Raw genomic sequence first — 27,016 nt, 5'->3', positions numbered from 1 at the left:
CCTCTCTGGATTGGCCCAAGGGAGGCCCCCAAAGATGGCAGAGTGGATGTGGGCGAAAAGGTTGCAAGGAGCCCTGGGGATCTTAGAAGGTTCAATTTCCAGGAGGAGATCAGTTCGGGGCTACAGGTGCAATTTCCTAAATCTGTTAGGGAGACTTTCGGCCATAATCTCTGCTTGCTGTATCCTCCTTTTACATAAGCTTTTCCTTGGAAGCTTTTTCACAGATCAAAGTAAGTCGAGATTGTGGCTCAGGATGATGATGGAGCAAAGACGAATTGGGGCACCTTCCCACACCTGCTTCTTTTTACAGTCAAGAAATAGACAAGCTTCTCTTTTCTTACGAGTTTGTCCTGAGGTTCTTGGCCTCCACCTGCCAAAAAACGAATCGTGGCTTTAGACCTTGGTGAGCAGGAAAGAGATTCCTCTTGGTAAATGAATTAATATGGATGCATTTAGCTGCACAGCTGAACATGGTGAGAATGTACGCACACACACACACACACACACACACACACACACACACACACGGTTCTTTGTTTTTTTATCAGAGTTAACGTAGCTTCTCAATATGGATTAAAAGAGTTTCTCCTCCCTTTGCGTTAATTGACAATGGGAGACTTCAGCTGAACCATGGGGAAAATCCAGCCTGAATTTAGTTTCCTCAAAGGAGAGAGACGCAACCTTGAACTTAATGCACTGAGCTGTAATTTAGCTGCTTAACCTCCTTTCACACTCCAGAAGCTTCCCAGCATTATCTGCACTCGGAACCACAGTTGTTCTCTGTAATTAAAATGTCAGATTTGGAAAATGACATCTGCCTCTTTACTCGGGGTGGATAAATTTTAGAGAGAGTCAGGTGGGACATTTTTTCTTTCAGAGGAAACAAATGTGCTGGACCACTTACCAAAAATATTACTTTTAAGTAGCATTGCAAGAACTGCCGAAATGGGCTGTTCATTGGTGCTTGTCCTCAGTGTTCCCAGCCTCCCGCCGCTTCAAGGCCTGATCTGGAAGAAAAGGCGCTGGTGATTGGGAAAGTGCAGAATTACGCTTCCTTCCTGTTTCTTCCTGCAGTGAAGAGGCCTTCTCTGGGATTATAACGCTTTGCTTGCCAGCATGTCAGGTTGCATTAGGAATGTGACGGCAGAGCTGTTACTAATGTGGGGTTTAGTCTGGAACAAAGGCGAGGGGGGCTTCTCGGGGAAAGGAGCGCCATCCAAAGTGGGTAGCAGGCGTCTCGCCTCCCTTCTTTTTGCGTGCTTTAGAGATGCCAAAGTAGCATCAGGGTCTCAAGAACTTTGCTGATGAATGTGGATGGAAAGATCTCCGTATTTGTCCTGAGGAGGTGAGACGGGGCCCGAAGATGTGCGTTTGAAAGAGAAATGGAGGGCAGTTCTAGAAGGCTTTGGTGACTTGGGAAGGGCTGGCATCCTGGCCAGTTGACTGCTAGTGAACCTGCGATCTTTGTAACTTTGGCGCTTTTAATTTAACTGCAGTCGAAGGAGGGCAGCTCTGCAGCTGGTAGGGCAGCCAGCTTTTTTGTGTTGTTCAACCACAAACTTCTCTTCCCATGGAAGTGTGAGTGGCAGCCGAACCAAGTCCTGACTGGGAGAAGGCCCAACCGATCAAACTCATCCTGCCTAACCCTGATCTGTTGTGGCAATTTCCCACTAAGTAGCTTTCATTCAGCTGCTTAACAAAGATAATATCGGTGTCACTAATGCTCGGAACATGGATTGCAGAAATTGCTGTGTGTGGAATGTCAGTCTTGCAATGCAATGCAATGCAATGCAAAGCGAGCTGAGCCTTTCCTGATTAATATTATTTTTCAGAAATAAGCCTGGCCATGTTAAATAGAACCTCCCAACAAATTTGCATGTGATTTGCAATTTTTACACACCCTTATTGGGAAGGAACCCAACTGAATCCATGTGACTTTCTCCTGAATTTACATGCACATGGCATTGTGCTAAAAATGTGCACTATCTTTTTTCCCCCTTCCCATTAAATGTTTGCACCTAATTATATTATTGCTGGTGGTTTATTTTTATTTCTTTTTGTTCATTGCTGCAGAAGTACTAAGATTAAACGGATTTCTGATTCTGATCCTGGTGGCTCATAGGTTTGGCACCAAGCAAAGGAATAAATCTGAACTTAATTGGTTGAATGAAAACCCGATCAAGCTAATTAGCCTTGATCCTGACAAAGATGTATTCAGATACAGGCGGAAGCTCGAAGGCTGTCTCTCCGGTGAGAAACGCAGAGTAATGCATGCTGAAGGTTTTTGTTGACCTGGTGGATCTCGAGTGAAAGATCCAGTTGATCTTTTGATAGCAGCAACAAGATACTCGGGGCATTTATTCTTGGAATCTGCTCAAGTCTAGATTTTTGTTCCCCTGAATCCTTAGCTATTACCTCAGTAACAACAATATGCAGAAGTTGAAGAATTAAGGAACATGTTTTCCCAGGTACTTCTACTTTTAACCTGCAATACTTTCAGAATGGTGGGAAGAAGTCCAGCAGGAGAAGCAGCCCTTCAGTCCCTAAAGAATTCTCCGAGATCGGCAGAGTGGGAAAATGCAGATTGGTTTGTTTGTTTGTTCAGGGCTTCTTCTGCCTCTTATACTGCCTCGACTAGAAAGCTCTTTGAGGAGAATGTTTGACTAGGTGGGTGAACATCCCTTAGCAACCCTTTTTCCTTAGCTAGGTTCTCCTCTTCTCCAACTCAAGGGTACTCAACAACAGTTGCATGCAGTTGGATAGATACAGCCTCCCCCTCCCCCCGGGTGATGATGTTCTGGTCCGCCAGCAGCCTGCGGAGCTGGCAGTGAAGTCAGACAGCGATGAGGCTGAGGAAGAGCGTGGGAAGGCCCGGATGAGGGCTCTGCGTCAGAGGCTGAGGTGGGGCCAGGGCCATCAGGGAGTGATGTGCAAACTCCAGAACCTCCAGAGGCTGACAGTAGTGAGGCAGAGGAACAGGAGGAGCCTGTTCCTAATGCACGCATGAGAAGAGCTGCCAGAAGGCAAGAGCAGCTCAAGCAAAGAGGATGACTCGCGAGTAGGGCCAAGAGATGATTGGCCCCTCCCATAAGGCTTAAAAGACCAGCAACGGCATTTGGGCTCTTTGCCGGAAAACAACGTTGATAGCTTTGTCTTGCTGCATTTGTTTTGTATCGGTATCTTCTGAACGTTTGCCCAGAAAGGCCTTTGGCAGTTTGCCTGATTGGACCAAGGTTTGCGATAGGACTGAGGAATTTGTATTGGGAGGAATTTGCTTTAATTTAGTTTGGACTATGCTGGGAATGAAGTAATTCTCAGCTGTTCTAATAAAGTTTGTTTGTTTTTTCATGGACTGAGTTTCCTACTACCCACTTGGGCCTGGGTCACAACAGATGGGAGGAACCCAGCAGAACAAGAAAGCCACTTAGCCACACACCAAAGGGTGCTTGCGTCCCACAGGAGCCTGTGCTGGGTCCCTGAAGCTGCCCTGCTCTCCCCATGAAACTGCCAGCATTCAAAGACCCTACCCGGAGATTCTCCTGGTCCTGGTGGCATTCAGCCTGTCTCCGGTGCCATTGGAGGCCCTCCTTATTCTATGTAGCATTTTAAAATACTTAGGTTTGACGTTAATCTAGTCCAAACCTTCTTTTTGCCCGTTCTTATAAATTATTCTGAGTAGAGCAGCTAGAGTCAAGCATGGCCAATAAACTTTTCCCACCGAAATATCTCAAGGTGTGTGACAGTATTTCAATAGGAGGGTTAAAAGGTTATTTTTATTGCATAAAGTTTTGTGTGAGAGAGATTTCTAAGTCCATACGAGGCCCCAATTCTTGGTAGGAGAAACAGGGGAAGGAGCTTCCCTTTTTCCCCCCTGGCGGAATGAAATTGGTCTGCAGACAAGGAAGGGGAAGCCGTGACTTTGGGAAGGATTAATCTGCTTTCTGTGTTCTGCTTTCTGCATGTGACAACAAAGGACACAAAGGGATGAAAGCGAAGATTGCCCGCTCTGCGTCTTGTCTCTGCAGTGCTTGGCATCTGTGGGACGGGGGGAAGAGGGGGCTCTACTCCTTGCTCTTGCTTCTTACCTTTGTTTGGGGAGGCTTACGAAACCAGCAGGCTTGAAAAGAAAGTCATGTCTTCCAAAGACAATGTGGCTATTTCGCAGGCCGGCTTCATGGGCTCCAAATTGCTGGGAGAGGCTGTTGTAGAACACTAGCGGCAGCAGGCAGATTTTCATAATATTGTCTGTTTGGTGCCATCCGTGCGCAGCCAGTGTTCAAAAGGGTTTTATTTCAAAAAAGATCGTAGGGTCCCAACTCAACGAAGCGCTTGGGCTCTCTTCAGTTTGAAGGACGGAGATGGCCTTTGCTGGTCAGGAGGGACCAGTTTCTTCCACTGGAGGGGAATGGGCTGTAGGGGAAAAGCAGTGGACAGCGGTGAATTCTTGTCTTCTCCTAGAAGGGCAGATCCCGGTGAGCTTCTAGTTCTACCTGCGTGTTGGGTTTGGCATCCTAGCAGAAAGTAACCCTTTCCAACTTATAGCCTCTAATTCCAACCGTAGAATTGTGCAACGGCCGATGACCAGTTGGGTCTTGTCATCATCTTCTCCTTCAGGATGAGCCTTGGAAATAGCTTCTCCTTTCCCTTTTCAGATCTTTCCAGGAACAGATTTACTGAAATCCCTCCAGATGTGTGGCAGTTTGCGCCGCTCGAGACCTTGAACCTGTATCACAACTGCATCAAATGTATCCCCGAAGCCATTAAAAACCTACAGATGTTAACATATCTCAATATCAGGTAGTTGCATTTTTCTTCCCCTGGTTTCACATCAGTGCGCCTTCTTGCTCAAGAGGACTACAAAAATATTTGCTGCTCCCTGCAGCCCCAAGATTGGCAGAAGATAAACGTGTATCAGGGAGTCTACCTTGGTTCCTGATATTTCTCCTTCACAGTATGAAGTTTGAGAGGCAGATGTAAATCTCTTTACGTTTCAGTTTCGGTTTCTAGGAGTTTGGTGAATACTGAAAAGAACCCTGCTACCCTTGTCTTCTCTGTGGGAAAGCAGCTGAGCTGGCCACAGAAATGGAGAAGAGGGGTTTTTTTCCTTAGTAGAAGGAATGTTGCTCCATTTTGTGGCAGCTGCTCTCAGATCCACCGTGTTTTGTTTTTGGTTTAGAGCAGGCACAGTGCCTCCTTTCCCGTTAGGCTATCAAGGAAGCCCAGAAAGTGACATGCATGGGTTCACCTCAGGTTCTATGCATCTTAACAGCAGGGCAAAGATGACAAATTAGCACCAGAGGAGGAAAAATTAGAGCTGGAAAAAAGGATCAGAGAAAAGAGAAGCTGCCTCTCAGCTCCACAAAAATCGTTCGGGGAGGAGAGAGAAGAAAAAAAAACACAACGTGGGAAGAGTTTACAAAGACCCTGATTCAAGCTTTTGTAGTGGTTGAGTTATTCTGCTTCCGCGTATGCACCCGAGATGAAACGCATTGCTGGAAAGGCCGTTTGGGTATTGTGATCCACCAGCGGGGCTTGTACCTGAGTCCTTCTTAAATGGAGCCCAGAGTGGTTTTAATGGCTTTTGCATCTCTTGAACATGAACAATTCATAACTGCTGGATATTAACCCCCAATGTCTTCCTTTCTCCCTAGCCGAAATCTCCTATCTACATTGCCAAAATATCTATTTGATCTGCCACTGAAAGTTTTGGTTGTCAGCAATAATAAGTTGGTGTCTATTCCTGAAGAAATTGGGAAGTTGAAAGACTTAATGGAGTTGGTACGTGCCATTGCTCTATCCTTGGTTACCCTGAACGCGTTTGGCTTCACTCTTGTTTGTCAACAAATTGAACTACACCTTGGGTAGAAAAATTAGTTGCCTAGAACAGTAATGAGCAGGCTTCAAGCTTTCCAGTCTGGTGGCCCCAAGTACATAAATCTCATCTGGTTGATTTCTTAACTTTTGTTGAGTCAGTGTTTGTTGGTTTGTCTCAGGGTGTGTGTGTGAGAGAGGGTGGGTGGGGGGAGGTACTATTGAATTAGTTTAACTTTGTGAATGCCTAGACATGTCCATACAGGTTTTGGGCAAGATTTTTGGAAGTGGTTTGCCCTTGTTTTCTTTTTAGGGCTGAGAAGGCCTGTCTGGCCCAAAGTCATCCAACTGGCTTCATGCTTAAGGCGTGACCAAAGCCCACATCTCTTGATTTCTGGCTACATCAGAGAGAGATACCTTTTGAAACCATTTTCCTTTGGAAAAGAAGCCATTCAGGTCAGAAAGTGCTTGTTTAACTGTTGGGCGTTCTGGTTTTCTGTTTCTTACCTTAGGACATTAGCTGCAATGAGATCCAGGTCCTTCCCCAACAGATAGGAAAACTGCACTCGTTAAAAGAACTCAATTTAAGAAGAAATAATCTCCACATGTTACCTGATGGTAAGCAGTTTCCTATCTTCTTCCACTCCCTTTGAATGCATTTAGACCAGGGGTCTCCAACCTTCGCAACTTTACTACTGGTGGACTTCAGTTCCCAGAACTCCTCAGCCAGCATGGCTGACCTGAGGAATTCTGGGGGTTGAAGTCCACAAGTCATCAAGTGGCTAAGATTGGTGATCTTTGATTTAGACACGCATCTTGTAATGTCTGAAGGCCATTCTCTTCCTCCTTTACAATTAACAGAATTAGGAGATCTTCCTTTGGTCAAGCTGGACTTCTCCTGTAATAAAGTCACAGAGATCCCTGTCGGCTTCCGGAAATTGCGACACTTGCAAGTCATCGTTCTTGATAATAATCCAATGCAGATCCCGCCGGCCCAGGTGTGTTGATCCCCCTTTTCTTCAGTTCTGAAGTGCAACGGGGACCTTCAGCTTCATCCTTCAGTCAGCTGTTCTGGGGTCCATTGGGTCTATCATCAGATGGAAGCACCTTTTCTGCCTGGTTCCCTCAGGGATAGTCGGAGAGGAGCCGGTCTCTGTTTCTGGGCCCCTGGAAGGTCTTTCCTGGAACCGCCAAATCTTGTGTGCCAAATCAGCCTTGTTTCTTAATTCACCATCTCCCTGCATGCAGTGGCTGAACAGGCTGGGCTGGTCAGCTGTTCCAGGAATAGGTCGGTAGTTTTGGGAGATTTACGTGAAGCTGTTATCAGTCAACACACACAAAGAGAGTCAGACACATCAAAGGCAGTGAAGGAGTTCCAGAGGATTTCTTGTCAACCTATCTGACTCAGATTTTGTTTTGGTTTCTTTCCTAACAGATCTGCTTAAAGGGCAAAGTGCACATTTTTAAATTCCTCAGTGTCCAAGCATGCCTGAGAATGGATAAGAAGCCGGATTCCCTGGATCTGCCTTCCCTGGGAAGAAGGATCCCTTCTCAGCCGCTCACCGACAGGTAAAGCTGCCTTTCCTTCTCAAAACGGAGCATTTGTGATCGCCTAGATCCCACGTCACGCCAGGAACGTCACCCAATGTCCCATTCCTGGCCCTGCCTCTGGCTGGGTTCCCAGTTTCCCCTCCCCTGCCTGCCTTCTCTCTTCCCCTTGTGTCAGGCCTCATTACTAAGGCAGAGCTGAGGAAGCCTGCTGGGCCTGGGATCAGGGACTCTGGATGAGAGCAGACCCCCTACACTGCTTGGTTTCAGCCAGCTGCAGCCTGTCATGACGTCTAAACTGATTCAGGCTGCTGAGTCCTGGCCTGGGTCTTCAGCATCTCTCGCTGTTGGCCCTGCTACTGGAAGGCTTCCAAATCACAGTTGGTTGAAATGAATCAGGCCAGGCCAGAGCCAGGAGCTCCACTTATTTTCAGAACGGCAGCAGAACGTGAGAAAGGGACTCCTTTGGGGTCTTGAACTGACTTAATTCTTGTCCGCTAAATCGGCCTAGGGTTGGATCTGGATTGGGTTCCTTGGAGATCGTGAACGGAATGTGTTAGGTCTCGATCAAGACAAATGGGTCCACAATAAGAGAATGGAGGCCTGTTGGAGACCAAACCATAGACTCTTAAATCAGGTCTTTGCTCACCTCCGAGCAGAGCCAGGAATGAAATATATCTGAAGTTGAATATCACTTAAGCGTCGCTTTCCTCATACCCTTGTGGCTCTTGGGATTCTTCTTCCACCAACTTGTATCCAGAAGAGTTCTACTGAGGGAGAAGCCTGCCATCTGCTGCCAAACCAACTTCATTGTATTTTTTCATTCTGAAGGGGAAGAAAATCAGCCAATCTTCTCTTCAGCAAAGAACTTTTGGGATTTCCTGCCTCTGGGAAATCGTTTGCTGTTCTTTGAGGAATTAAAAATTCCCATCACCGTCGCAGACTAGAACTGGGGAACTGAAAATCCTTTCCTAGTGTCCGTAACCAATGTTCTTCTCTGTTACAGTATAGAAGACTTTTACCCCAATAAAAACCATGGTCCAGACTCTGGAATTGGTAGCGATAATGGGGATAAAAGATTATCCACAACGGAAGTAAGTTAACTCTTTTTTACATTGTTGTAAAAGAAAGAAACAGGTGTTTTTCTTTCCTTTTTCCATCAGTTTTGGGATGGAGATCTCTCTCTTTCTCTCTCTCTTTCCTTGAACTACCTGATAATTAATTGATAAATCTTTGCAGCCAATTTAATTAACATGATGTGTTAGAAGTTACTTTCCGGCACAGTGAAGTTGTATCCCTCGGGCTTCCCTCATCTGGTGGCCTCAAGTGTATTGTGACTTCACAGCTCTCAGTTGTGTGGCCTGCTTGCGCAGGAATCTCATCAGCACGACTGGTGAGCAAGTTGCTGGGAAACGCCACATTAACTTACGTTGCAGATTTGATAGCAAAAGAAAAAAAAATCAAATTTCCCTGAATTTTTTTTTATTCATTAGGCACATGAAACTAGATCCAACTGAAGCATTTCTGGATGTGTTGTGAGTTGTGACAACTATTTACTAACTGAATGAATGTCTGGATGCTCCATGAAAGGAACAAGGGCACCTTCTGCTCAGAAGGGCTCTGGCTGGGACCCAAGCGTCAGACGGTGGTTTTGCACTGAGAGACAAATGCGAAGGGTTTGTGATGTACCTATTCCACTGTATTTCCTCAGCCATCCGATGATGACACAGTCAGCCTCCACTCTCAGGTGTCGGAATCGACAAGGGAACAGACGCTCCGAACTGACAATCAATTGCTAGGGAACAAACCCGAGTTGCATAAAGGTAAAATCCTACATCCAGGTGGTTTTGGGGAGGAAGTCCACACGTCTTAAAGTTACAAAGGTTGAGAAAGGCCTGCTTGAGACCCTTAGACAGAAGCTTTTATACAGTCAACCTAACCATATACCGTATTTTTCAGAGTATAAGACGCACCTTAGTTTTTGGGGAGGAAAATAAGAAAAAAGCTGATAGGCAGGTGGATCAGCCTCCCGGAATACCCCCAGTCAGCTGTTCCCAGAGGTGAATTTTAGCAACAGGTTCCTTGGTTGGGAGCTCTATGCCTTGCTTTTCTTTTCTTTTTTTTCTTTTTTTTGCCTTTGAAAACTTTTTTTCTGCCTCTGAAAGCCTCCGAAACAGCTTCAGAAAAAAAGCCTCTGAAGCTCTGTTTGGGGGCTTCTTTTCTGAAGCTTCTTTTCTAATGCTTTTTTCAGCCTCTGAAACTTCCCTTTGAGAAGCTGGGCAGGGCTACATTCGGAGTATAAGATGCATCCAGATTTTCACCCTCTTTTTTGGGGGAAAAAGGTACGTCTTATACTCCAAAAAATACGGTATATACCTCCTTTTTCCTTTTTAACCAAATCCCTAGACCCCGATGTGTGCGATTACCTGGATCCCAGCTCAGAGGACGTGGCTGCCTGTGACCAAGGAGATCCCCAGACCGGATCATCCGTCTCTTACATTAAGGTAGCCACCTCTTAAAAGTAATAAGACAAACTGAATGAGTCGTGGAGACTTTCTAGATCTAAAGTTTTAAAAAAGTGATTTCTGCACACATACACACACACCCTTTTTCCCCTCTTTCCTCTACCTCCAATTTGCTGTGTAAGGAACGAAGCAAGTCAGCTGAGAAGCCACAGAAGAGTGACCCACGTGAAGATTGGCGAGAAGAGAAGAGGTGGGTCCCTGACAGTGCCCCAGCAGGGTCTGCGGGTGACCTACTGCGGACCATTCACACAGAGGGTCTGTTTGGCAGACGTATCGAATCAGGATTTCCCAACCTTGGCAACTTTTAGATATGTGGACTTCAGCTCCCAGAATTCTGTGTTGTCTGGGGAATGCTGGGAGTTGAAGTCCACACATCTTAAAAGTTGCCAAGGTTGGGAAATCCTAACTTTACCCAATGAGAAATATGTATTAATTGATTGATTGATCAATCGATTGATTAGCATTCAGAAAGAAAAGGCGCTGGCAGAAGAAGAAGACGACCTGAAAGAGGTGACCGACCTGCGGAAAATTGCAGCCCAGCTTTTGCAGCAGGAGCAGAAAAACAGGTACGATGCTTGTGGGTCCCATCGGCAGCAGGGGCCTTCGGTGGGGGTCTGCCCTGAACCACTGTTTCCATAGCATCTTAAAACCTTGTCCCATCCAAGCTGGGAGAGGATGATCTGAAAGAAGAAAAGTTAGTTTAGGGCTAATCTGGCTGCTACCTTTTAAAATAAGCACCTGTGCTGAAGTGGATCCCCAAAGCCTGTGACATTTGCCCTACTCAGAAAGCTCCTGGCCTCTTTGAAGGATTATCTTCCACAGCTTGGCTGTAAAACCATTTTTGTCTTCTCTTGTCTTAACTGTGTTACACTCTCCTCTTTCTCTCTTCCACTGACTTTACTAACGGCTCTCCTGTCACTCTTCATGGCTCTTTTCCTCCATCTTGGGGTACGTGGCACACGAATTCAGACGGAGGCCCTTAAGCTATAGAGCTTCCTTCAGTGAAAAGCTTTTCCAGAGGACCAGGGTGGCAGGACGCGCCTCAAGGTACTTGGGACTCGAGGCCTGGGGATGTCACGCAATCGTGTGGGAGGCCAGCCCATAACAACCCTTTGGATAACAGTTTTGGTGTAATGGGGAAATCTGAAGAGGAAAGTGGAAGAAAAGCCCCAAACTCCCCTAAGAAGCCTGGTGGTCGTCTTAGAACATAGACTGCTAGGGACCTCAGAGGTCTTCTAGTCCAACCTCCTGCTCAAGGCAGGAGACCTTATGCCAGCCGGCTCAAAGGGTTGTCCGGTCTATTTTTGAAAGCCTCCAGGGATGGCGCACCCACAACCTCGGGAGGCAAACTTCTTTGTTTATTTCAAGTATTTGTCTGCCTCGGTCATAAGAATGGGATTTTCCTCTGTGTGCGGTCAAAAGGGCAGTCAGAGCCCTCAGTTGTACCAGCTTAACTTTGGTGACCACACCTGTGGAAATCCCCGTTTCAGGGGTTTTCCTGGTTAAACAGCACCTTGAAAAAACACCCACCTGTGAGAAGGATCTTGAGGGAAAGTGTGAAATGCGTTTTCTCTTGACTTGTTACCTGGAAAACCAAATTCCGGACCCTTCAGGTGCAATTCAATGATAGATGAAAGCTGCTTCTGTGTAAAAGAGTCTTTGACCTTATTTAAAGTGACTCATTTTCTGGAGGCGGGAAGAATGACCCTGCTAGTCAGCTGGGAAGCCCCCTGCCCTCGGTCCTGCAAGACGAGACGGGAGACCCCCCAGCCCTCCTGCTGCTCTTCTGCCCTGACTAGGGTGGGATTCGGTTCGGAGAACCTTTGCTGAGGGAGAGCTCCTTCTTATTCCTCTCCGCCTTTCCTGTCACACTCCTGGCTCCAGACTGTCTTTCCTTGCTGTTCCTTCTCTTGTGACTTTGCTCCTTCTCGAGCCCCTTTCCCAGACTGTCCCTGCCACCTCAGAGGGCAGCTTGACCAGGGAATGGCAGCCCAGCCGGGCTCTGGAATGGGGAGAAGGGCCGTCCTCAGCTCAGGCTGCAGGAGCTCAGCTCAGCAGAAGGAAACCTCAGATCAGGCCAGAGCTGAGGCTGCTGACTGGAGCCTGCAGGTCATTCGGGGGCATTTTTATTGGTTTTAGGCTCCTGAATCACTCCGCCCCAACAAGCACAAGAAACCGACCAAAACAGACAGTGGACGCAGAGAAAAGGTACGGATGGGGCTTTGCGCGGTGGGGGAAGAAAAAGAGATGAAAACCGTTTGCGTGAACCTCTTGTGTGAAAAGATTTTGCAGAGGTGGGCCGAAACAAAAGGTGTCTGTTACTGTTTGAAAACCGCCCCCCCCCCACTGCAGGGAATCCAGAGCTGTGAGGTTGGCGCAGCCCCCACTTCCCCACGTCCTTTCCCCCCAATCCTTTCACACAAATGATCTGAATAAGATCTCACCGTGTTAAAGGAAGCTGGTTTTGATGGTCTGGGGCTGACAGGAAAGGGTTTGGTCCTCTCGGTGGGAAGTTGGGCCCCCCGTGGAATTTCCTTCCGGTTTCTCCCTTCCTTTGAGAGCCCCACCCTTTGGGCAGAACGTTTGCTTAAATTCTTAAAACGTTAAGAATCCCTGCCGCGTTTCAAACACCTTCCTCTGCTTTGGACTGTTTGAGAAAACAATTTGCGTTGCTGCCCTCAGTCCGTTTATTCATCCAGAGGAACGCACCCGTGTTCCACCTTTCCAGATCTCTTGATGTCCCAAAGAAAAGCAATCATGCGGAAGTAACGTGGATTAAGTGATGGTAGAACCCTCCCTGGGCTCCGTAATAGAAACTTTGGCTGACTGAAGCTAGTAAGAGGAGAAGTTGGCCTTTGGAGGCCATGGTGGGCCTTAGGGAGACCCTGAGATCTTTCGTTATTGAAAAGGGAGGAAATGACAAAAATTACACCTCCCAGGAGTTACATCTGAAGAAATGCAGACCTCTAAAAAAGAAATACTTCGCTTTACTGCGAGCATTTAAAATTTTATAATTTCCCACATTATTTGTGCTTTTCTTTAGGGATTTTTTTAAAAAAATGAGTCCTACAGTGCACAGGTTATTTGGTTATAAATACATATTGGCAGTATTTCATGCCAGACTAGAAATTGGCTCCTTTGGTCCCAGGAAACTGAGAAAAGTTGCATATTTTGAGTGAAAAGCCATTTAACAAAGAAAGAAAGATGGGTGGTTTTTTTTAAGCTAACAACTTTATGTTTTGTTATATTTTATTTTTTTGTGTGCGCAGCCTTTCGGCAGACGAAGCAAATTCTCCGTCTTCCCCCTGCAGCTGGCAGGTAATGCAGAGAGGTGAAAACCTCCCATGTTTCTCCCTGGGCAGCTGTAATTGTTCAGCTTGTTCATCGCTAATGTTTCTCCGCTGCCATGTTTGATCGCTCTTTATAGCTTTGGTTCCAAATGAGCCGCCTTCGCGTGTTGAAAGTGCGCCCAGCACCAGATAATTGGGTGGGATTCCTTTGCGCCATCTGTTGTGCTGTGCGGTAGTTGTGACAGATTGTGTGACGTTCTGCCGTTGTGGAGCATTTGAACAACTATCCTCAAATTCTGATCAGCCTGCTGTGAGGGAAGCTTGTCAAGTCCAGCAGTTTTTAATAACATTGGATGAAGAAATGCAACCCTAAATTTTGCTGGGCATATTTATGCATTTTCCCCTCGGCCATTTGGTGCACCAGGTAAAAACCACAGTTGTCCTGTGCCAGCAATGAGCTCTACAGTGGAATTTCTGCAGGTTGCCTCCACAGTCATACCCTTTGTGGCATTTATAGACTTTTAATCCAAACCAGTTACGCAATATAATGTTTAGTAAGTGGGTGAATTCATGAATTGCATCAACATTTATCAGCGTATAGATAGGTCAATATAAGAAACAATATATCAACTAGTCACTAGTAATTTCTGTAAACGTCAGTACTTTGATTTAATAATAAAACGAAGCAGAATTAAGCCTTGCCAAGTGTATAACACTCTCAGTGTGATTATCGGTTTGTGCACATGTTTTTATTCCATTTCCACTCAGCAAGGGCTGCTCCTGTTCTTGATTAGAAGTGAAAGCTCTTAATCACTCTTGAGCAATAAGCTTAGCAGAGAACCTGAGTGAACGCCACGCGTGCAAAATCTCCGTGACTCTGCTGCCTTCTGAGTTTTATTTATTTGTGATCACCTTGATGACAAAAAAGCTGGAAGGCTAGTTTAGGAAAAGCATTACTGATTTCATTGGAGATTTGGAGCGATCCTGGTAAACTTAATAGACTCAAATAGACCTTACTGTTTGTTTTCCCTCTGCAGTCTCTGGAAAATCAGAAGGGCCACCCGGACGGCCCACGTTGGCCAGATGTGCAGCCGGTCATCTGGCAGAACGAGGAAAGGCGGCGAAGCAAGCAGATCAGGAGGGAGTATTTCAAGGTAGCCCCCCCCCCCACTTTTTCTCTGCGTGCCAACTAACCAAATATCAGTCTAAGAAAATAAAACCATTTCTGCCCTTATAAAGTGTCAGAAACCTCTAAAAGCAACTTAAGTCATATTTGTAATTATTTTTCTAGGAAAAAAATTAACAGAATAAAAACTTTTAAAAGAAAAAAGAAATTGGTGAGAAAAGAACAGAGAAGTGAAAGAGAAAAAAAAATATTTTTTTAAAAAATGCCCTAGTGTTCTTTATAGCAATTATAAAATTTTATCTTCTCTCTTTTGAGTTTGCATCAAAACTCCCTTCTTCCCATAATCAAATCACATACTGTACTTTTTTTTTTTTTTTTGCCTTTTTCAGTCCATAAAAGCTGTCCAGTCCCAGACAGAATCATATCCTGCCTTTTAAAATGCCTCAAGCAGCCTAGTTTTTCTGCCTTGGAACAGCCAGCTCAGTTACACCCGATAACTGAAACTAAGAAAAATCTGTCCGGCAGGTTTTTGTCTTTTGTTTTTCCCATGCAAGCCAAGCCTTGATGGAATTGAAGGTGGCTTCCAAGGATTATTGTAAAATAGGAAGCGCCTCAACATGTTTCAAGGGTAGTATTTACACTGAATGATCAGATCGATCTCTGGTGCGGAGAATAATACACGCAATAGAAATGGATCTAGGAGGAGGCTGGAGGGATAATAGTTGGTGAGCATCAGCTGTTTTTGACTGAGAGACCGACCAAGGCCGGAAGTGCCGCATCCATCCATCCGGATGGCTCTGCTTGTGTTATCCATGAGATCTTTCTGACAGCCTTGCTCTGACTTACTCAGATTCCTGGGAATCTCTGCTCTCGGTTGGTCTGGCTGTGGATCAGCATTATCCGGATTCAGCCACTGAGCGATGCTTGCAGTGTGTCTGGTCTCCCTTGGCACAACCACAGCTGTCTTGGCACCTCCCACCCAGAGCATCCATTCGGAGCCTCTGAGCTTCTGCTCTGCCCGTGGTTCTGTCTGCCACGAGGAAGGGAAAGCAGCAGGAAGCCTCCCACGAGGGGGCAGCCCTGCCTTCTTTTCTCTGGGCACGGAGCCCTTTCCGTTCGTTTGTCTCTGGCTGAGTACGATGCCTGCCTGCTTCAACAGAGGAGCTGCCTTGCTGTTGAGCTGAAGACAGTTACGCAGGGAGGATGCGTGAGAAGGGCAACAAGCTGGCTGGGGAATTCTGGGAGTTGAAGTCCACAAGGTCGGACAGCCCTGATCCAAGCCACTTTTGGTCCAAGATGGTTCTGTGATCCTTGCTTTGATCCTCAGATCTGTTTCTCCCATAAAATTCTTACGTTCGCCCCCCACCCTCCAGGGCAAAGTCTGCTCTGGGTAAAAGGAAACCAGGGAAGAATCACCTGATACCTGGCTCAGGAACTTTCTCCTCAGGGTCAGAGAAGGCCTGGAGTTTAGTGCAGATTTTTTTTTTTTTAACAAGGGTAGCAAAAATATGGACCCTGGCCAGTAGTGGGTTCCTCTCAACCTTTGCTATCGGTTCGGAAGTGGGAGCACGTGTGTGCGGTGCTTCTGCACATGCGCAGAGTGTCCGTGATGGTGGGTGGGCAGAGTCTCCCACTGCTGCCACTACCTATTCGCCCGAACCGGGGCTAACCGGTAGAAACCCACCGCTGACTCTGGGCAGGCCCAGTGGGAACTCTGGAACTCTCAGCCACAGAGTGAGTGGTTGGGGAGCCTGGCTGAAGCCTTCTGCCTTTGCAGGTCTTTTGCATAAGGGGCAGAGTGGGCTCTGCAAAGCCTCGAGATACAGGCCTACTTTAATAGGCGAACAGCGTAAACTAGGGAATGTATTATTTGGAGAGTCGCAGAGTTTATCCTTAAGGAAATGCAGCTAGGATTATTACGGGAATAAACATTTCTCTCTAGAGAGCTTGTCAGCCATGCAGTTCTTCCCCTGGGAAGCCAAATCCAGTTTATTATCCTGGTTACCGAGCCTAAGCGTCACACATTGCCTCTTGACCAGCATTTTATGCCCCCAAGAGAGCGCCCTAAGACTCTGCCGCCGTGCCAGAATGGCCCCGGGTCTCTGTCTCAGGATGGATTGGCTACGTGGCGAGAGGATGAAGCCCAGATGAAACACAAACAGGCTTTGAAATCTGTCTCTTTTTCAGTACAAGTCTTCACGGAAGAGCTCCAGTGGAAATGAAAACGATGAGGTAAGCGGGGAGCGGAAGACAAAATGAAACTTAACGGTGGGAATCAAGGATTCTGTAACATCGTTCTTGAAATTCTCCTCCCAATGCTCCCATGCAAAGTTGTTTCCCTCCCCTCTTGAAGAAAGAATGGCTGAGCATAATTTACATTGACAGCCCATGAATTCAATACGGCTTAGAGCTCTTGATAATCTGATAAACGCACTGAGTCTCCTGAATGTCTTCTCCCTTGACCTGGCCAGCAAAGTGCTCTTCAATGGCTTTTACGGTGTTCTGCCCTGTTTTAAACCTTGGTTTGTATGAAATCGGGGCTGCCCTGGGATCTGCTGAAGGGCAGGTTATACAGACCCGTATTTTTCAGAGTATAAGACGCACCTTAGTTTTTGGGGAGGAAAATAAGAAAAAAGCTGATTGGCAGGTGGATGGGCCTCCCGGAATACCCCCAATCAGCTGTTCCCAGAGGTGAATTTTAGCAACAGGTTCCTTGGTTGGGAGCTCTGTGCCTTGCTTTTTTTTTTTTTTGCTTTTTTTTTCTGCCTCTGAAAGCCTCCAAAACAGAACTTCAGGAAAAAAAGCCTCTGAAGCTCTATTTGGGACCTCCTTTACTGAAGCTCCGTTTGGGGCTTTTTTTCTAAACTCCGTTAAGCTCTGTTTGGGGCTTTTTTTCTGAGGCTCGGTTTCTGATGCTTTTTTCAGCCTCTGAAACCTCCGTTTGAGAAGCTGGGCGGGACTACATTTGGAGTATAAGACGCACCCACATTTTCATCCTCTTTTTCGGGGGGGAAAAGGTGCATCTTATACTCCGAAGAATACGGTACATAAATGTATAATAAATATACATAAAAATACGGTAATGAATAACCAGGCATAGAAATAAGGAAGATCTTATCTGCGAGAAATTTAGTTATTATCTCCCAGAAACAAATCTGGGAGAAATTTAGGAGGATCAGGGAGGAACTGATCTCGCAGTTTAAGCTACTTATGGAAGCAAGGACAGACAGCTGTGTAGATGTTGGGCCAGCAAAGTTTCTTAGCTGATGCTACGAGAGCCGTCTATAGGCTATGGCAGCAGAAAAACAGAGGCAGGCTAATAGTCCTTTTCTGATTAGCCAATGACAGGGAAAAGGCAGAAGCCCCAGAGGTCCCTCTGATCCCTCCTGCCAGGAGGTCACATCCAGAGGTCTCTGTTGGGGCATCTCCATACGTTGAGCCGTGTATCTCTGTTTGGGAAAATATGTGTTTGTACGTGCACACACACAAACGTTATGTATTGTCTGACCAAACTTTTCATTTTAAACATTTCATCTTACGATTTCCATCTTTTTGGTTTTGTTTCGTTTTTGTAGCAAGACAGTGATCATGCTAATGTGTCTCCACAGTCTCCTGTATCATCCGAGGTACAAGTCTCTGTCTGTCTGTCTATTTTTGTTAGTGTCACAAAGTGGATTTTAACCGCAACATGCAGTTTTGGTGTAACTGGCGTTGCCTGTAGAATGGAAGCTCACTCCAAGCGTGATCTGAAATACGTTATGGAAGGGGTGTAACCAGGGTTGAAATCCAGCAGGTTCTAACAGGCTCTGGAGAACCGGTAGCAGAAATTTTGAGTAGTTCGGAGAACCAGCAAATACCACCTCTGGCTGGTCGCGGAGTGGGGTGGGAATGGAGATTGTGCAATATCCTTCCTCCAGGAGTGGGATGGAATGAGGTTTTTGCAGTATCCTTCCCCCTGGGGTGAGGTGGGAATGGAGATTTTGCAGTATCCTTCCCCTGCCATGCCCACCAAGCCGGTAGTAAAAAAAATTGGATTTCACCACTGGGTGTAACGTATATTTGGAAAAAGAATAAAAGTTTCTGAGCTCTTTCCATCTTTAAGAAACATGTCATCAAAGGGCTTTTGGGAGGATCTTTCTAGAGAATGTCTCCCCTCCCGCTTCCCTGAAGCTCTGTGGTCCTGGCACTAAATTGAACTTTTATAAGCAATGAGTGGCCCTTTCTCAGGAATTGCCCCTGCTGTGGCCAAAAGGCAGTGGGCATCCAGGCTCTTTTTCGCCAGACTGGGAAGTGGCAAAATATCTTCCCTGCATAGAGATTTTTCCAGCTAAGGCCAAAGGCCCAAGCCCCTGGATTCTTAATGCTTGCATGCCTTGGGATTCCCTCTGTGGCCATCTAACAGCTCTGCTTCTCCTCCCTCCTTTCAAGGATTATGACCGGGCAGACGGGAGTCCTCATGGCCCTTTTGGACTGAAGCCCCGATCAGGTGAGGACTGTAATTCGATCTATCAGAATAGAGCTGGAAGGGAGACCTTGGAGGTCTTGTAGTCCAACTCTCTGCTCAAGCAGAAACCCCCAGACCATTTCAGACAGGGGGCTGCCCAGACTTTTCTTAAAAACCTCCACTGGTGAATTGTCCTCACTGTCAGGAATTTTCTCCTTAATTCCAGGTTGCTTCTTTCCTTGATTAGTTTCCATCCGTTGTTTCTCGTCCTGCCTTCAGGTGCTTTGGAAAATAGGTTGACCTCCCTCCCCCTCTTCTTTGAGGCAGCCCCTCAGATACTGGAACACTGTTATCATGTCATCCCATTCCTTCTTTTCTCTAGACTAGCCAAACTCAAATCCTGCAACTGTTCTCCAGACCTTGGGTGGGTGTGTGTGTGTGTGTTAGAACAGAGATGGCTTAGAATATACCGAGGGTCGGAGGACAGAGAGGTTGAGTTTAGAAGGAAGGGAAGTCTGTTAAGTGACAGGCAGGGCAGAGAGTACAAAGCAAGAAAAGACCAAGCAGCTGTCTTGCCAACTGTGCCAGGGCATTGCAGGCTCAGTCCTTCGGTTCCAGAGACCCTGCTTTGCAGCCACCACCGCCTGAGCATGGAGTTCCCCGGGACGCTGCGGGATCTTGGACTGTCATTCCTGGATCAAGGGAGTTGGGCTAGTATGGGGTGGATGGCCTAAATCACGTCCAGCTGGAAATTTCTCTTCCCACACCAAACGAGAGCCGTTCATGTCAACACAAGGAAAATGAGTTTATCAATTAGAATGCCTGTTTCTGTTCCTCTGCACAAATTCTGCCCAGTTTTTTAATGCGACATTCATTTCTGACAGACAATTCATTTCTAATCCCCCCCCCATCTTGTGTGACAAATGCCGTTGTCATACAACCCAGAGGCAGTTTTAATTTATTGGATTTGAGAGTCACCGAGAGAGGGAGTCAGGGAGGGAGGGAGGCGCAAGCAAGCAGCATCGTGCACGAGCGGTTCTCTGCGTCGTTTTCAACGGTCTGCTTCCCTTTTTAGCGTTCGGGCGGTCTCGTCAAGACTACAGCACCGTGGACCCCGGATTCACCATGAGGAGGAAAATGGAACACCTGCGGGAAGAAAGGGAACAGATTAAACAACTACGCAGTGTAATTTTCCTTTCATGCAGGGGCCTCACCAAACTTGGCAACTTGTGGAATTCTGGGAGTTGAAATCCACAGGATTTTAAAGTTGCCAAAGTTGGAGAGTCCTCCTTCAACGGGATGGGTGTTGGGGCTGCTGGTGGCTTTCCTGGAAGAGCTGCCTGAGAATCTTGGCTTTTGACCTTGAGTGTGTCTCCTTCACCCTAGAACCTGGAGTCGCGGTTGAAGGTCAGCTTGCCCGAGGATATTGGAGCCGCTCTCATGGATGGGGTGGTTCTCTGCCACCTGGCCAACCACATCAGACCACGCTCTGTGGCCAGCATTCACGTCCCGTCACCAGCTGTGGTGAGTGAGCTGCGGGCAGACGGAGCTAATTTTCTGCTGCTGCTCCTTGGTTGGATGATATTTCTCTTGACGGTTCTGCTTCCCTCTCTCTCTCTCTCTCTCTCTTTTTCTCTCAACAGCCTAAGCTCAGTATGGCAAAATGCCGAAGAAATGTTGAAAATTTCCTGGATGCTTGCAAAAAACTGGGCGTGGCGCAGGTAAATTGCTGAGGGGCTTAACGATGCCCGTTGCGGTGGAGGTTATTCTCTAATAACGGGCAGTCCTCGACTTAATGACCTCCCCAAATTTCTGTTGCTAAGCAAGGTGTGCATTGAGTGAGTTTTGCCCCATTTTACAACCTTTTTTGCCGCAGTTATTAAGCGACTCGCTGCAGCAGTTAAGTTAGGAACACTGCTCTTAAGTGAATCTGGCTCCCCTCCTCCTCCTCCCCTCCCGGTGACTTCGCTTGTCAGAAAGTCGCAAAAGGGGGTCACTTATGACCGTCATAAGTATGAGTCAGTTGACCAGCGTCTGAATTTTGATCATGTCACCACAGGGACAGTGGAACGGTCGTAAGTGTGAAAAGTGATCATAAGTCACTTTTTTTTTTTAGTGCCATTGTAACCTGTTGAATGAATGGTTGTAAGTCGAGGACTACCTGTAAAATCCCTCTCGAAAGAGATGGGACTGGTAGTAGTACGGGGTAGAGACCAGGAGTGCCTTTGTTCAGAAGAGGGGTGTTTGGGGGTGCTGTTTTGAGCCGGGATCCCCACTAGACTCCCCCCACAGAATAGTCTTCCTCAACCTCAGGCTGGGGAACCCTGGGAGTTGAAGTCCACCCGTCTTAAAAGTCACCCCAGTTGAGGAAGAGCCCCGCTCTGCCAGGAAGGCGGGACTTCCTGCAGGATTGGGGGCATATTTTGATTTCCTGTGCTGATGAGACACCTTTGAGCCGCAACCGTCCCCTGAATGAAACCTTCCCCTTTCCTATTCACTCTTCTGGGTGGGGAATTAGAACATGGGGATTCCTAAAGATGCACTGATGCATTAACAGCTGGGACGGGCCAAAAAGTGCCTTGTTGGGAACAGAGGGTGGGGCGTTTTCCCCCTTTAACCTCTCAGCCTCCTGCACGGTTGCATTAGGAGAGCTTTCCATCCTTCACCGTCTCTTCCTTCTTCCGGTTCCCCCAGGACAGCATCGCCCTTCCTCAAGCCGTGAGGAGCTGGCGAAGCAGTCTTTGATTTTTGCCTCGGGGGGCGCAGCCTCTGTGTCCCAAAGAAAGTCATGCCCTTTAGAGCAGGGCTCTCCAACCTTGGCCACTTTAAGCCTGGCGGACCTCAACTCCCAGAATCCCCCAGCCAGCTTTGCTGGGAGTTGAAGCCCACCAGGCTTAAGAGTGGCCAAGGTTGGAGAGCCCTGCTTCAGAGGTGCCTGGGGTGGTCCTCCTTTGGAGCCTCGGCCCCTTAAAGGAAGCTCTTTTCCTAGGTCGCTTGACTTCGGGTTTTCTTCTGGGGAAGAATCTGACGTTGGGCGTCTCTTCCTTTTCCAGGAAAGACTCTGCTTGCCCCATCACATTTTGGAAGAGAGAGGACTGGTCAAAGTTGGACTCACGGTTCAGGCTCTGCTTGAGATCCCTTCTTCCAAAGCTTCGCAGCTGTCCTGCCTGTAACGGGACCCCTGCGGAAGGAACTGGCCGCCACGGCGCCTCTCGGACCCATCCCAGGGGAACCTGCCAAGCCACTCGCTGTCAGGGCTGTCCAGGGCTCTTGGGTTGTGTGCTGGGAACCGGGATGTCAGCTGACAATTCCCTGGGAGCATGAAAAAAATAATAATTCCTGTTTTCTTGTTTACCACGAGAGCCGTAAGAGATTTTGAGGCCGTCAAGATTCTCTTTCCCAGGTAGAACCCGTCCTGCGTTTGCCGCTCAGAAGTCCGTCAAGCCTTCATTTTTTTTTAACTGCATCCCAATTCCTCTTGGATCTCGCAGCGCACCTTTAACAAGGAAGCCCAGACGCAGGAGCTCTGAGAAAGGCTGACGGTGGGGGAGCCTCACCCATTGGTGGCTTTTTGGTGGCATTTGGGGGAGACACGATGGAGCAAGGCAGCTCTTAATATGGCATTTGCATTCAGCGTTTTTGACAGGCATCGTTTCCATCTACATTTGCAAAATAATCAGAAATGACTCTAGCATAGCAGAAAATCCGGACGAGCATCACGGAAACAGTTCGACCAGTTTTGAGAAGATTGGCATCCTTCATTTTTTGCACCACTTACCGATGTACCATTTCCAATATTTTAGTTGGGTGTATGCTGGCAATGACAGAATAGTATACAATATAAAGGACAAATTGTGTGGGTTTTTTTTTTCCAGTATTCTAGATTGGTGCCAAAATATTTTTCAGTTGTACTGTAGATTGTTTACCTGTGAAGTGCCTGTGTAATAACTCTTTTCCTAGTCTTAAAACATTTTTGCAGTTTCTTTACGTCTCAATAGATGCAATGCGTATTTTTAAATATTAGGTTTTTGTAAGATTGGTAATACGTGAAGTTTAAAGGACTAACATCTGAATGTTGGATGTTCTTCAGTTTGCACACTTTGAATTTATTAAGTTTGGTTTTTAGAAAAAAATGTAAATACGCTTTTATTTATCATATTTAATTTGATATGTAATCATTTTTAATGTATTTGTTGGTCGGTGGATGTTTGAAAAATTATTTTCCTCGTCTGGGATAAATAATGACATGTAGGGTTTTTAATGGAGAATCCTACAGAAGAGTGTTAGTTAAAAACTTTTCAGTAAAACTGCCAAAAAAGGTTTTTTAAAGAAAAAATAATAATCTCAGGTTTATATTGTGATAGCCAGGATTTCATAGCTCGCTCCCGACTTCATACAATCTTTTGTCGTTGTTGTTGAATGAGGAACGAACGTCGTGAAGTAGAGGAAAGATTAATAGCCTTGATCAAATCTCTGCCCCCCCCCCCGGCCAGTTTAAGGGATGGAGCAATTCCGTCTGTGTGTTGTAGTCGCAACCCCTGACTGCCAGTCCCGCTCTGCCCACTCGACCCACTCCAGTGTTGTTGCCAAGGGTGTGTGTAAGTGGAAAGAAGATACAGCCGTGGGGAATGGGAAGGAGGAATGGTGTGTGTGTTTGTGTATGCATGACAACTCTGGAGGTGTCATCTTTGATGGTCTCTTCCATTGCCACTTTCAAGAGAACAGCCAGTATTACAAGCTACACAAACACACACACACACACACTCCCCGTGTTCTTTCAGTGTTCATTCAGCTGTTTTAGGCCCTGCCTGTTGGAGCCATTGGGGGACTTGAGAGAGAGAGAGAGAGACCCCAACCCTGCAAGTTCCATTCAGAGTCCTCCCCTCCCTTCCCTGCAGAGGCCCTCCCCACCCCAGGGCCAACTAGAGGGAAGCCTCTCAAAGGGGATCTGCCCCCAGGGCCTTTGGAGAGGCCTAGAAATAAGCCTTTGCGTTGCTCCGTTTCTAAAATCTGCATTTCCGTTGCTCCCCTTAAGGTTCAGGTTTTGCCTGCAGACTCCTTCGGTTGGACTAAATTATCTTTTCTTGTTGGAATTATTAAGAAATAAAACTCTTTGCACCTTTTTTTTGCAGCCCAAAGAATTCCACTGTTAGTTGACGAAGCATGTTGTGGGCTTGTGGGGACAGTCACAGAGATGCCCAGTCATCTCTCACCCCCCTGTGAAAAGTGAGGCCCGGCACCACTTTCCCCCTCGTTGCAGGATGAAATGGGAAACGTATTCAGTCTAGGGAAGCAATAAAAGTGGGTGGGGGAGACAAAATAGGTCAGCGCAGAGGAGCTCAGCCCAGTTTGAAGGGGCAAGGTGAGGGGGTGTCAGTCGTAGGTATGACACCTGCATGCAGGTGGATTTTGGAGAAGCAGAAAACCCTGCCTCATGGGGGCAATGACTGCCAAATGCCTGCTCAGCAAGAATTCAATCCAATTCTGGGTCGCCCCAGCACCGATTATTCCTGGCCTTGTACTCCTAGAGACGATGACAGCCCTGTTGAAGCTTCGGCTGCCTTGTTGGTTCTTTGGGAAAAGGCAACCTTTTCTTGTTTCTTCAGAAAAACCACCTCTTCCGCCTCTGAAGATGCGATTCTTCCGAGAGCTTTGGGAAGAGAGCATGATCGGGAGGCCATGGGGACTTTTAAGGACTTGGGGACTACAATTCCCATGCTGGCTGAGGAATTCTGGGAGTTGAAGTCCACAAGTCTTAAAGTTGCCAAGGCCGGACACCCCTGTTCTAAGGAATGCAATGGGGTGGGGCGGGGTCTGCAGCCAAGGCCTGTGGGAAGTGGTCCTAACTGGGCATCAGGCTGAGTCCTTCCAGCCTGTTCTAAAACTGGGAGGGGAGGGGGGGGTTTCAAGCTAGAAGTGTTTCTGTAAGGCTCCTCCTCGACTTTTGCAAAATGTCCTTGGGGGGGCGGGGGTGGAGCTGACTTTTGGAATTCTTGAAGTCTCCTTCCTCCATTTGTTCGGCATTAAAATGCAGTTGTGAGCTCATGTTAAATTAAAATGCATGAAATGATTTGTTTATATTTAGATCCGCCTTCCCCAGTTATTGTTCTCTGTATAGATTGGCGTTCAGTTGCCCTGACTTTCAACCAGTACACAGGCATGGCTCCAGGGTGCCTTATTGGGAAAATTTGGTCTTTAGCTATTTGTTGGTTTCGTTACTGGTTGGTTTAGATGCTTTTTAAGGCTGCGGGTGCTAAGATTTTTAATTCCTTTGAAATGAAACAAAAGGAAGGCCTCCTATCTTAAGAATAAAAGATACGGAAAAATAGAGGTAAACGAAATATTTAGTTTTCCCTCACTCCCCTTCCCCAGGCATTGGGTAAATAAAGCAAAGTCATATTGTGTGTGTGTGTGTGTGTGTGTGTGTGTGTGTGTGTGTGTGTGTTCCATGTGTTCCATGTATTAATCCCCTTTATTTTGTTTTTACATGAATCTGATTTTCCTGCCCCCTCCCTTTATAAATTTTCTCTTCTCACTATCTGGCCTCCGTACGATTCTTGTGCAGAGAATAATGGCTAGGATGTCCAGGAGTTTCTAAGTCATATAGTTAATGAATAAATGCAATAAATAAATAATTAGCTCTTAAAATGGGTTGATTATGAAACCGGCACTGCCCTCCACCACGTCCAGTCCACGTCCCTAAGCTTCATTCCTGGGCCACAACGGATCCTTCCATTTCTCTGGAATTTCGGCAGCAACGCAAGCCCAGCCGGAGCGCCAGAGATGCCCACCAGCCAAGCTGTGTCGATGCTCAGTTGTGACCGGGGGTGGGGTGGGGTGGCTAAGCAGAGATGTGCAAACTGTTGAATGATCTGTGGACCCTCCTTGGACCAAAAAGGGTCCAGGTGATGAGTTTAAGTAGAGTTTAACTACTAATTGTTATCCATTCCTTTTGTATCTCCTTTCTTTCATTCCTGATCCGAGCCAAATTCACTTTTTATATGCATAAATGCAAATCGGTTTGGAAGTAGCCAGGAGAAACTCTCCTCTTTTCTTTTGTGTCTGTACCTGTTTTGCCATTCGTGCTTCTTTCCTGTCCTTACCGGTGCCATTGTTCCAATGACTCTCTGGACGCTTTCTGGATTTCTTCTTGCTGGAGCTTCCGACGTCCACGTTTCCTGGAACAGTAGTCCTGTTTTTGTTTCCTTTTGTACAGAGTTTTCTATTGAAATCTGCATGGATCAACCTAATGTACATACTCTGTGTATAAAATGAAAGGTCTTTCATAATTCTCCCCTGGTGTTGTGTGTTCTGTAGCTTTTGGTTCCACATTTTGTCTGGATGGTTGCAGCAAAGCTGCAGGTGGGTGACCCAGTGGCTGGGGAGGGGGTGAGGGGAGGGTCCGGCCAGAAGCAAGGCTCCTTCAGCATTTTAAGGGGGATCAGGGCTGTGTTTCTAACTGATCCAATCCAGCTTTAGGGATTCCTTAGGTTTGGCCTCCCTGGGGTTTCTTCCCTCCCTGTTGTTCCTGTTTTGTTTTGTTTTCACAATGACAACCTTGTGAAAGAGAAGCTAGGAGGAGGGACCACAGCTCAGCAAAGGACAATTTCAGCTGCTTTTAATGTTTAATGAGGTTCCTACCCATCTGCCTTTGCTGAACATGTTTAGCCCATCTCTTTTCCTGGACAAGAAGGCAAAAGTTGCCCGTCCCTTTGTCCCTGCCAACTTGGCTGAATATTTGGAGCTGCTGCAGCAAACAATCAATCAAGCTGGAAGGGACCTTGGAGGTCTTCTAGTCCAACCCCCTGCTCAAGCAGGAGACCCTACGCCATTTGAGACAAGTGGCTGCCCGATCTCTTCTCTAAAACTCCAGTGACAGAACACCCACAACTTCTAGTGGCAAGCTGTTCCACTGGTTAATAGTTCTCACTCTTCCATTCTTTCTTGCCTTGCCTTTTGGTGCTTTAGATAAGTTGACACCCCGCCCCCCTTTGTGGCAGTCCCTCAAATACCGGAAGACTGCTGTCATGTCATATCATGGTGGAGGAAGCCCCCAGACCCCAGAAACCAAAGGGGAGGAGAAGAGACTTCTACAATTAACATCCTTTGCTGTCAGGAAGCCGAGGGAAGGCTTTGAGGGCCTCCTTGGGGAGGGAAGGCTTCATCCTCTGCCTGACTCTTGGCAGCAGACATTCCCCCCCCCCCCACGAATTCGCAGAGGCCAGCTTGACAGGTCGGGGGTGGGTGGGAGGGGGCATGGATGTTTCACTGT

At 47.0% G+C, this 27,016-nt stretch overlaps 1 protein-coding gene across 5 annotated transcripts; it reads left to right on the top strand.

Annotated features, from left to right (window-relative positions):
* The first annotated feature begins 297 nt into the window (after positions 1 to 297).
* Positions 298 to 26,035, top strand: LRCH2 (leucine rich repeats and calponin homology domain containing 2). 5 transcript variants are annotated; one of them, XM_058196872.1, is made up of 23 exons: positions 298 to 403; positions 2,123 to 2,250; positions 4,653 to 4,797; positions 5,652 to 5,778; positions 6,324 to 6,429; positions 6,673 to 6,809; positions 7,247 to 7,380; positions 8,366 to 8,453; positions 9,071 to 9,182; positions 9,766 to 9,863; positions 10,007 to 10,074; positions 10,346 to 10,450; positions 10,854 to 10,931; positions 12,024 to 12,092; positions 13,154 to 13,202; positions 14,212 to 14,328; positions 16,488 to 16,532; positions 17,876 to 17,926; positions 18,729 to 18,786; positions 19,820 to 19,929; positions 20,131 to 20,268; positions 20,388 to 20,465; positions 21,798 to 26,035. In XM_058196872.1, exons 3-23 carry the CDS (start codon positions 4,775 to 4,777, stop codon positions 21,915 to 21,917), a joined length of 1,911 nt encoding a protein of 636 aa, XP_058052855.1. In that variant the 5' UTR covers positions 298 to 403; positions 2,123 to 2,250; positions 4,653 to 4,774; the 3' UTR covers positions 21,918 to 26,035. The 5 variants fall into 5 exon arrangements, with proteins under 5 accessions (XP_058052855.1, XP_058052856.1, XP_058052851.1 ...); XM_058196873.1 differs by having other exon boundaries at positions 381 to 428; XM_058196868.1 differs by lacking the exon at positions 298 to 403 and adding an exon at positions 428 to 473 and having other exon boundaries at positions 2,074 to 2,250.
* Positions 26,036 to 27,016: the final 981 nt, after the last annotated feature.

Source organism: Ahaetulla prasina, chromosome 11 (assembly GCF_028640845.1).
Source record: "Ahaetulla prasina isolate Xishuangbanna chromosome 11, ASM2864084v1, whole genome shotgun sequence".
Classification (NCBI taxonomy): Eukaryota; Metazoa; Chordata; class Lepidosauria; order Squamata; family Colubridae; genus Ahaetulla; species Ahaetulla prasina.
Note: the sequence above shows the minus strand (reverse complement) of the source record. Positions and strands in the feature narration are given on the sequence as shown.